General features: G+C 35.9%; 1 protein-coding gene across 2 annotated transcripts in view; it reads right to left on the reverse strand.

Moving 5' to 3' along the window:
* The window catches only part of LOC105209111 (uncharacterized), a 244,326-nt gene that overhangs the window by 22,658 nt on the left and 209,388 nt on the right, over positions 1-12,280 (reverse strand). For both annotated transcript variants that reach the window (XM_054231097.1, XM_011179308.3), the window contains exon 2: positions 5,202-5,761. In XM_054231097.1, coding sequence (XP_054087072.1) covers positions 5,202-5,586 — 385 coding nt within the window. In that variant the 5' untranslated portion in view covers positions 5,587-5,761. The remainder of the gene's footprint in view (positions 1-5,201; positions 5,762-12,280) is intronic.

The following is a 12,280-nucleotide window of genomic DNA, read 5'->3' on the forward strand; positions in this document are numbered from 1 at the left end:
TTCTCCACTCATACTTATGAATTGAATACAGGAAGCAAATGTTTTTCATTCCACCGAAGCAATACCAAGGTGCGTACTATAAATGTCAAATGGAACAAATGACATGAATTGAAACATTGAGTGGTGATAAATTATGGCAGCTTACGATCATGCGTATATTCTCAATGACAGCAACTTATAAGGGCGAGCGTATATTTTTTATATACCTATACATAAGTGCATACATACATATGTGGCCCCGCCGTCACTTTACCGTGAAGGTAACACGAATTTTTTTTCTACAATTTTCCTATTCTTTTGCTGTTGCTCTTTTTTCAATGTGATGTTTGATGGCTGTGCGAAAGCCTGACAGCACAGCGAATACACTTTTGTCAAAAATGCTGCAGATGAAATCATGGCAACGCAGATAAATGAATTATTGGCGGAATGTCAATTGTGTTTCCGGTTTCGCTGTCCGCTGTTCGTTATTTGGTTTTGGCTGTTCACTGCTTGCTATGGCAATAAATTATTTTATGATTCAAAGTCACGTGAACAAAACAAAATTGGCGTTTGTGTAGCATATTGCGAATGAACTTTCGACCTGCTAATATACGTTGTATTTTTTAGTGGTGAAAAAAAAAATCACTCCGGTTTAAATACATGGAGATAAAGTTAGTTGCTAGTTGCTTTTTTAAAAAATGTTAAAGTAAGAAATGTAAATTTATTTTCTCGGTTAAAAGAGAAAAAGTGGATGCTAATTAAATATAGATGTACTTAAGATGAAACAAAAAATGAGCTTTCTTATAAAAAGTTTCACAATATTAGCAATGAAGGAAGGAAACTTGCTAAATGGGATTAAAAATTATACGCAAAATTTAACTAACGAGATAGTTGCGCTAAGGAGACTGAAAAATGTCGGTGGCGACAGCATTAAAATATAAAATATTCATCGGAAAATTACAACTTTGTTCTTTCCAAAAGCCAGAAACATTTTTTAATTCATTCTCATATGTCGTATAAATCCAAATAAGTCCCAATGTACTATGATTCTCTTGCATGAGGTAGCTGTTTAAAATTTTTTCTTCCAAAGATATACTTTTATGACACCGTTAATTGGCTGTCAAGAACTCTTGGTTTATCTCTGCGGTCATCTTCAAGGGTAGCATGCTAATGAGAACATTCTCTTTAATTTAATTGAAACTCTCTTCAGTGAAAGGCTAAAAAAGGAGAAATAAAGCGTAAAAGCGCTAAAGCTAAAGAAAAAGAGGAAATGAATATAATTGCTCAAGAAAGAAAGTTGCACTTATTGGCTTTCGAAACTAGTTGGACAAGTGGGCCTACCTACAAGGGAAAATAGAAAAACGTAACACGTACCGACTGATAATCATAAAGTATTTGTTTTCGATGGTGACAGCTCTTTAATACCTCTACAGCAAATTGAAACGGAATTTGATGAAATGTCCATATTTCACTCGCGAACTTATATTTTACAAAAAAACAAAATCTTGGTTAAGCGCTGTTTATTACTGGGCAGAGTTCACGTGGCATACACGTCTATGCCATGTCGTGTACGTAACCTTGTGTGTTATGCACGAGGGTCATGCATGACGCTTAAATAATCTAATGAATTTTAATTTTTACGCTCACCAGTTTGTTAGTTGAAGACGAATGTACGCAAATACTGTATTGAATTATTATAAACTTAAACTTGAATTATTATATACTTGAAAGCTTATTTTTCCGTTTGCGGTTTGTGTCCTCACTTCCCTGCCCTCCCTCGAATACAGTCACACAAACACACTGGATTTAGCGAAGTTTTGACATGAATTTAAACTTTTTGCAAATATCGGATGACATACGAATACAAATGGTATATGTTTGCTAATCTAGGACTCATAAAAAATACATGAGTGCAATACAAGCTAAGCCATGTCAAAGTCGTGGCTAACAAATCCCAAAGATCTGCCATTGCATGTAAATAGATTAATGCATGTACGAGTATATATACTATAAACAAAATACATACGATTATATATTATCTATTAAGGTATATGATGAAATATATATGAATTAAAGCATCCTGTTACAACTCCTCGGTTTTCCCGTATTACGAAACTCAATTACCTTATATATATATATTTTATATATTATATGTATATTTTTTGGCAAACTTTGCTAAACCGAAATAGAAAGAAAACAAACTTTTAAGTAATTTAAGTTAAAGTAACTTCTCGTCACATGGTTAGATCCTTCAACTTTTATTTCTACACACTAAGGACACTTGTATTACACAAAGTGTATGTGTCACCAACTGTTTCAAGGTGAGTGAGTCTCTCGTTGTAATTGTCACATCAGCAGAAACGAAAAGAATGCAAGTGGACAGTTGTGGGTGTGGAAACAAGTGCCGCACAAAATGTTGTATCATCATCAACAACATAAAATACATGTGAGTAGGGCTGTGTCGGACAATAGTATTTGTGCATACAGTGTCTGCAAGGAAAATAGTATCCTTACAATTACTAATTAAAATAGACTCACTGGCGATATAGCACACACAGATATCATTTAACCAACATATTTTTCAGTGGCTCTCTGTGTCTCTCACCTTCTTTCCGCGTCTCTTATTTGACCCACCTCTTCCGGACTTTCACTGACTTTCTAAGGCTCTGAATAACTTTTACCGGTGCTAATTAAATACTATTTGTTCGGAATCATTGGTGTTTTATCGGGCTCAAAAAGCTTTCCTCAGCTGTTACAGTTTTAATTTTCAACATTTCTTACTGAGTCTGACTTCCCGGTTATTTATATTTCTCAATTGATCTCTGTGTATCTCAACGATCTCTTTGGCTCTTCGGTTACTCATTGGTTTTCCCCAACACTCAGTAGCTTACATTGATACTCTCTCAGGCTCTCAGTGGCTCTCCTAGATTCTCTTGACTATAGTGAATCTGCTCCTTACCTTAAAAGTTTGGTTTCCTGCTCGCCGTTTACATAATTGTTATTAGAAGTAGATTAGAGTATTCTTATGTGTTTGAAATTTTCATTGAACTTAGTAGTATACGAGTATAGTCGCTTTTCAGTTGCACATACTGTACGCCCTAGTGTTTATAAGCAAGACTACACATCTTTCCCGTGTCAAAACCGCACATATATTTATGCCTTGTGATTGTGGCATGAAATGCAAGTGTTGTTTGTCGCCTGAAATCCATCTTAGATTCATTGGTCTAGTGGTGTGAGGATAGGTGAATATTAGGAACCTGAAGAAAATCCGAAAATAAAAGCAACGATAACGAAAGAAACCCCTGCATCGAATAAAAATTAGTGAAAGGCGTAAGCAAGCTAGTCGATATACCATTTTACATGCAAGTTCAAGACATAATAGTCAGTGGCGGATGAAGTGGTTTGCGACAGAAAGAAAAATGCAAAGATTGTATGTATGTGATTGGCGTTGCAACCGTTTAGCCGGTTATAGCCGAATCGACGATAGTGCGCCACCTCTCGCTCTCCTGCGCAGTTCCGCGCCAGTTGGAGATCCCAAGTGTAACCAGGTCGCTCTCCACCTGGTCCCTCCAACGGAGTGGAGGCCTTCCTCTTCCTCGGCTTCCTCCGGCGGGTACTGCATCGAACACTTTCAGGGTTGGAGTGTTTTCGTCCATTCGGACAACATGACCTAGCCAGCGTAGCCGCTGTCTTTTTATTCGCTGAACTATGTCAATGTCGTCGTATAACTCGTACAGCTCATCGTTCCATCGACTGCGGAATTCGCCGTTGCCAATGTTCTGAGGACCATAAATCTTACGCAAAAATTTTCCTCTCGAAAACTCCTAGTGGCGTCTCATCTGATGTTGACATAGTCCAAGCTTCTGCACCGTAAAGCAGGACGGGAATGATAAGCGACTTGTAGAGCTTGATTTTGGTTCGTCGAGAGAGGACTTTACTGTTCAATTGCCTACTCAGTCCAAAGTAGCACCTGTTAGCAAGAGTTATTCTGCGCTGGGTTTCGAGGCTGACATTGTTCGTGTTGTTGATGCTGGTTCCCAGGTATACGAAATTATCTACGACCTCGAAGTTATGACTGTCAACAGTGACGTGGGAGCCAAGACGCGAATGCGCCGACTGTTTGTTTGATGACAGGAGATATTTCGTCTTGTCCTCATTCACCTCCAGACCCATTCGCTTCGCCTCCTTAATGAAAAGATTGCAAAGAGAAAAAACTATTACTGAGTGACCTTGGCCTCCCCACTTGCCACCAAAATAACTTGGCCTGACATTACACTTTGCAAAACTATTCAGGTGTCCAAGCAGCATGTGCCTCTAAGTGTACTATAGATAGTGATAGTCGTGCAAGCCGTAGTGTACCTATTCGTCTATATGAGTTCGTGTAGGTCATACATTTTAAAAGCACTCAATGTCGGCACGTTCGCACACGCCTGAACACTTTTGCTACACTTTTACACCTGGGTTTAACGTAAGCGTAAGTTTTTCTCATTTCACCTGTATACAACTTTCATTATGTTTGTCCGCTGAGGGAGCGGAAGAAATTAAATGCTTACTAAATATCGATATTTTGTTGCAATTTATAAATTCTTCTTTCCGATGCGAATATTTTGTTATAAGAGGTATTATAACCAAAAAGGTGTGTGACTTTGATATATAAAAAACTCTTAATTATAGTCAATGTAAGTAGGCACTGTTTCACCCTTCTGCCCAAACAATTTTGAAGCTAATAACGATTTAAACTGATTTGCAATTTCCTTTATATATCTTTACAATTAACATTATATCTTTACAATTATGGAATATTAATTAATTTTCAATTCATTCATTTGACAATTCTAAAAGTAGATACAACAGAACCCTTTTGGGTTCAATTAGAAATATGACTCTGAGTGCTCATGATTGATGACTCATATTGCATGATTTGTATAATTCTAATGAATTCGTAGCCTTTTCGAAATCCTAAAGGGGCGACCATATTTCACTGATTTGATAAAATTGTTTGTCCCCCAAATGGCCTGCCTGCAACCGCAAACCCATTAAACAGTTACCTCACTCACACACTGCTTATACTCATGTGTTTAATATGCAAACATATGTATGTCCACACAACTTTTAGTGTCTGCGAGGTCAGTTATCCATAATGAACACAAACAAATGTACTAATAAATAATCACTTCGCATATATGGTATTGTATCCAACACATATTCGATACTTTACTCACCCAAAATGACGAGAGCATTTCCTAGCAGGCCCGCGAGTCCGATGATGCCGAAAAATACGGGCGCAATTGTTGATACAACGCGTTCTAATGGGTCCATTCCGAATTCAAATAAACCATCCCGTGGCAAAGAGTAATTCCCATCGTATCCCATCACTGCACCGTCTTGTCCAGGGAATCCGGTGAAGCTAGAGCTTGTGCCCCCCATGCCCACTGCATTGTCCATAGTCGCATTAATGCAGTCGATAGTGTTGTTGTTGGTCCAATTGGGCGGACAAAGTCCCGGCAGCACCGCCATTGTTGGGCGCACAACGAACGATGTCGTTAGCGCGACCATAACGGGTGCCGTCGGACTCAGTGCGGGCGCGACGCTCTGATTGTGCAGCATATTTCGGTTACTTTCGTATTTGGCGGCGCTTTGTTTGCATTCCTAAGGGTGCGTAGCGGGAGGAGGGTTTGCCGTCGGGTCTGCTCTGTGATCAGAATTGATAATTGCGACAAATTGCGAGAGGATGTGTGAATTGAGGATTTTCCTTTGGTATTTATTAGCCAATTTTATTTGGCTGCGTAGAAGAAAAGACGTGGGAGAAAAGATAATTAAAATTAATCTTCGGTAGCGGCATAAAGAATCATGTAATCAGTGAAATTAATCTATGAAAATATGTTATAAATATACTTTTACTTTTTGCTGTTGCGTAAGTTAAATTAGCACGTAATTAAATATTGATATAAGCGATAAAAATAAATTTCGATGATTTTGAAGGAGGTAATAAACACGATATGCGATTAAAGCGATTAAAAATAAATCGTTCCATTAAGCAGTATAGAGTACATATTGAAACACAGATAGTATAGTCTTATCGAGATGGTGGTCGGGACAGTAAAATACCTTCAGCTTATTTTGATTAAGGTTCTAGGTTCTAGGTCGGATGGACGGACTGTTGGTTAGTTATGCCTAAGACAGACATATGGTTTCTGTACTACGATATGTACTACAATAAAAGCTCAAGAAACCATATACCAGCATAGTGACACACATGTAGTATTGTACTATGTTTACATCCATCAGCTGATGCAAATAAATTCACGCAAAATATAATTATGAATAGCAGGCAGGAAAATTGATCCTGACTTAGTTACAACTCCAAGCAATCTTAAAAAATTATTGTCCATTATAATTATTACATATTACATATTACATATTATTACATACATACATACATATTACAATTTTTTTTACATAATTTTTTCAAATTTTGTTTTTTGATTTCAATTTATTTTGAATTTAATTTATTTTCTGTATGTCAAAATGTCAGAAAACATATAATTGTGGCAGAAGAGCTTAAAGTTTTCGGTGTGTTCAATGCAATCCATTGTAGTACATTTCACAACACCACAAAATTTCAATGGTTTCTAGAACTCTATTGTAGTACGGAACACCATTTGCTTTCAAACAAAATTCGGAAAACCGGTGATACACATATGGTTTCTGAAGCATACTACAATATAATCTACATGTCTGTCTCAGGTATTAGGGTGGGACACCATGCTGTCTTTAGTGGTTTCAAATAAATTCGAATCTAAGGATTAGTACTGCTGAAAAAGTAACTCAGTTCAGATTAGTTTGATTGTGTCCAGGATTCACAAATTTAAATCTTAAAATCAGACACACATGGTTGAGAGTGAAAGATTGATTTTTTCATAATTTTTATTACATAAACCGCTTCGATGGATTGCGATCCTTTGGCAGAGTTTTTTAAACAAATGGTTGGAATTCGGATTTCAATATACGATCTGATTCAATATATACATCAGATCAAATCAAGAACCAATGAAAATATCGGAACAAACAAGTTACACAAATACTGCATTTAAGATGTGACATCACTCATTTAAAAATTCAAAAATCGAACTATAACTTTTCAAGACCCAAAATATCGAATATGAGGACCTCAATACCAATGGATAAGTTTTTGTTAACGAAAATGTCTTAAAATGTTCAAGAAGTTCAGAGAGAATTTTATCTTCTAATTATGTGTCTCTGTACAAAAAATTGGTAACATCGGGTCATAATTTCCCCTATCCCTATATACCTCTTATTAGGGTTTTCAATCATAATGATTTCGGTTATTCTATTGAAGTTTTTGCCGAATATATGGTAATAAATGTACATAGTGGTAAAGTTGATTCAACAGTTGATGAAGGATTTTATAAAAATGTCGTTTTAAGATTAGATATTCCCGATCTACGTCAATACAATACACAATATTGATTTGCTTGATAACAGTGAATAGGGAATATAGAAAGCAGCACTTGGACTAATTAAATTGTTGCTTTCCCACACATCGCAATGGAACAAGTTGTGCATTTTAATGTGATTTTTAGTGACTGCTGTTGACGTACAATTGAGTGAAATTGTTGACATTTTACGAGTTTTTCACATAAGCGGGTGTTAATTTAATTGTTGGCTGCCTCATTGTCTTCATCTGTAAAGTTCAGCTGTCATTTCGATGTAATAATTTCAACAATTCCAATTAGTTAGCCTCCTTCATTGCGCGAGTATTCTCGGGTGACAGCTGAGCTTTTTGCTTTCTCATTTATTTTTGTTCTCTAACAACAAAACAAATATTTGTGGTTTCATTGTATGTAAAATTATTTGCATGTAGACGCTTTTGACGTCATATATGCATATGTATTAGTACTCCATAGTGGCTTACTTCAGAAATACTTTATAAAGAAATTTTCTTAAATAAAACTAAATTTTATCGCACAGGATCTTATTGAAGATTTTAGATCAGTAGGTGTTTTAGATCTTTGAATTTTTCCTTAAAATATGATTTTTGAGATTTGTAATTGTTCTTAACAGACGTGCTTTGATAAAATAGTATTATATATTTCACTAATGTTAAAGAACCTGATAATGTACCTAATAATGAACAATATAAAATTTCCTTAACGCTTCAAATTTACTATGCACTGTGTCTCTAGCCTTATATTCTCAATTTTCCCACGTGTCACATTTTGTGAAAGCTGAAATGTGGTTGAAAAGTGAAAAACGAAAACTGTTTAGGGGAACAGCAGGATATCAGAAATAAATTAAACTGGAACAGGTATGCTGAACGTAAAAACCGATTATTTCAAAATCATTGAAATACCGATGAATGGTTTTAATACTAAGAGGGTATAATTTGAGTCTGTATATGTATGAAAATACAGCAATAATATTTTAGACTATTCATATTTTTATGCTTTTGTGCCTAACCTTTCAAGTAACGGTAGCCTCGAATAGGTAACATTTAAATTAAACAAAAAAATGTTACAACGGATGTATGTATTCTATATTTTTTGCATTCCGTTTTTCGTATTAATGTTCTTTGTTGGCGTTGTTGTGTAGATAAATAAAAGTAGACGACACTCGCCCAAAGCGACAAAAAATTTTGGCCTTAAAATATTTTTTATTTACACATCTTTGTGAATTCTTTCAAATTTTTGTGTGCATTTATTTAAATAAGGTGAAAAATCTCAATGAAATTGTCTCAAGTGTTGATGCTTTCCTTGTTTTACCATACTCTTTTTTATTTCGTTATGGGTCCTGTAAATGAACAGAGCTTCAAATTGCTTTCCTATTCATACTGATCCCTAAATCGAAACTGATGACTTTTTTGAAGCAAAATACCAATTTTATCCAAAAATAGTATTGAAAAATTGGAATATCGTTCTATCACCCTCATTGGCTGTTATGTGGAATAATAAAATAAAAGTTTTTTCTGTTAAACGATACAAACTTGCCAGCCGGTCTATTACATGTATGTAGCACCTATATTTACAAAATGCATATATTCATTTAATTTGGCTTACTTGAAATTTAATGGAGCTCTTTTATTATTCATCGCTGCGGCGAGTTGCAATACGCATAAATTAGTAACATTCGGTGATATGCAGTTTACCATATGAATCTACCTAGTTTCACCGTATATATTATACCCAAGTATATATTATCCTGTACAAGGACTTCATCATACACTCTCATTAACATAATTGTAGCAAGTAAATTGTGTGCCGAGCACCAACAACTCTTAATTATTGCAACGAGATGCACAGTTAGTAGGAAGCATAATGAAGTGACCTTTGGTGCTGTTGAAATTTTATTACCTCGAAATATGGAAATTTTAGTCAAATTGCAACTTTTTCAACTAACTCATTTGAAAATTATGATAACTGAAATGCGAATTGTATGAGTACTTAAAATTAGTTAGCTTTTAGTTAGTTAAATTATATATGTGCTCGTATAGTAAATGTATTCGATGAATGTTACGAATTGTTAAAAAATCAAGAATTGTATATTTAAATACATCACTCGACTTTGTAAATAGTTTAATAATTGAACAATATTCATTTGTAAAGTATGTTCTTTTAAAGGTAGGGCACTTGAGTGGCAACTAAAGGATAGAACATTTAATAAAATATTCAATGTATTTATTGGTTTTCAACAGATTCGACAGATAAAACAGAAATATGACTCAGCGCTGACGTCTAGAGTATGGTCGGTTAGTTTTCTACAAAGAACTTAAGTTTAAGGTATAAAATTGTACGATTTATGAATGCATGATGCAAATCTTTAAGGTCATATGCTAATGCAAGGTTATTTTAGCTTCTTTATAAGTCATATTATCCTTAGTGGGAACTTCAACTTCTTTAGAAAAACTATATGCATATGTTCAAATTTTTGTCTTTTGAATTTTGCGACTATATATAAAGCGTTACAGAGCTCGTATCTGGCAATACTATGCATCTTTGAAAGGTCTTAACATAACGTATAAAACGACGCTATGCATGATTAGTTTGGCTATTGCGTTCAACAGTTATAGACGTGTAAACATGGAGTTCACTTCCGCCGAAATTCGCGCTATTTTAAAGTGGTTTCGACGATTCGGAGCGGGTGAAAACGACACCATGGATAAGCCAGTCGGCGTAAGACCTGTGACTATGAATACTGATCAAATCATGGAAAACATCGGGTTAGACCGGCATGTGGCATCTCGTGACATCGCCTAGGAGATGGAAGTTAGTCATCAAACCATTTAAACCATCTCCAGAAAGCTAGACACGCTAAAAAGCATGATGTTTGGGGGCCGCATGATTTGACGCAAAAAATCCTTCTGGACCGAATCAACGCCTGCGATATGCTGCTGAATCGGAATGAACTCGACCCATTTTTGAAGCGGATGGTGACTGCCGAAAAAATGGATCATATACGACAATATTAAGCGAAAACGGTCGTGGTCGAAGGCTGGTGAATCGTCCTAAACAGTGGCCAATCCAGGATTGGCGGCCAGGAAGGTTTTGATATGTGTTTGGCGATTGGAAGGGAATCGTCCACTATTAGCTGCTCCCTTATGGCCAGGCGCTTAATTCTACCATCTACTGCGAATAATTGTACCGCTTGAAGCAGGCGATCGACCAGAAGTGTCCAGAATTGGCCAAACAGGAAGGGTGTAGAGTTCCACCAGGACAACGCCAGACCACATACTTCCTTGATGACTCGTCAAAAGCTTCTTGAGCTCGGAAGAGTGGTTTTATTGCATCAATATAGCCCGGATATAAGGAGAGGGGCTTATTACGAGGGGGGTATTATGAAGTTATCGTCTAGATCGAAACATATTATAGAAGGAAACGGCTCATATTTGAACTAAATAAAGCATTGAATAAAGAGCAAAAAATCGGTAGCGAGGACCTAATGTATAAATTAACATTAAATAATACGAAGTTAAAAACAAAAAAAAATCCACTTATTCGTAGTATCCACATATTTGTTGAATGGTTGTGTGATAAATTTAATTATCCACATGTGAGTTTGTATCTTCAAGTGCTTTTGCTTATGTCGCGAATTCAGTTTCTGCCAAATAGCAATTAGTGGCCAGCCAAGTGTTCATAACACGCAGATAAAGTGGTGAAATATTCGGTTACCTTGTGGCTATGCTGCCACAGAATATCCTGGTCGCCAAGTGAATATTCTGGTTCAGACAGTTGAGGTTGTTCTTCATTGAAGGCGATAGTGTGCAAAAGTCACACATGCATATATGCATTTATCTTCATGCTCCAACGCTCGCACACAAGCGCATCTTCATTCATTATAGTGTTGTATGTTAACATGTTGTTTGTCTGTGATATGTACTCATGCGTTTTACTGTTTTTGGTTTTGGTAAAATTTGTGTGTGGACTTTTGCGAATTCACTCCCGAAATTGCTTTTATTATGTAAGTTTGGCTCGAGTAAAGTTTGGTAGTATCTTTAATTGCCACACTTGGTGGGGATTATTTTCACTGGCATATGTGTATATTTCGGTACATACATACATATGTATGACTAATAATTTATTTATAGGAAATGACGCGTTCGTGGGTAATAGTTTTCACCCTTATTTACCCTAAAAATCATTAAGTGCGTACTCATGCATTTCTCATACTCATACCATGAATACATCCGATATATTTAGCCTCCAAGAAACCCTAGAAGTATTCAATTCGGACCGAAAGTTAGATATATTTCTTTATTGAAATAATTCTGTTCTTAAGTGAGGTTGTTAGTTAATAACAAAAATTTCTCAAAAATGTTGGGAATATTCAAAACCGGTCGTACGTTGTGATTGTTCGCTGTTCTTCCTACACACGGTTTTATGAACTCCTCGTTTGTTTTAGTCATTAACGGCAATTGTACAACCTAGCGTAACACTCTCTCACAGCACGATCAGTGCGTATACGCAACTATTAGCACACAGAAGAGTAGCGACATGATACCGTGTAAATGATGGACGGATGTGTCTAACCAATACTCACTTTACGAAATAAGTGATATAAGAGCAATAATATAAAGAAAAAGGCTACCAACGAATGTTATGACTTGTGTGTGGAAATGTTACTAATGTAGCACTTGTGCAGACATTGATATACAGTCATATAAACATATACAAATCTAGACAGCTAGAAAAGCATATACTCATACATATTTATTAATAAACTAGCAGACCTCTCCGGTTTCGCACAGGTTTAAACAAACATTTCAAAAGTATATGTTTTTACACAC

This window comes from Zeugodacus cucurbitae, chromosome 5 (genome assembly GCF_028554725.1).
Source record: "Zeugodacus cucurbitae isolate PBARC_wt_2022May chromosome 5, idZeuCucr1.2, whole genome shotgun sequence".
NCBI lineage: Eukaryota > Metazoa > Arthropoda > Insecta > Diptera > Tephritidae > Zeugodacus > Zeugodacus cucurbitae.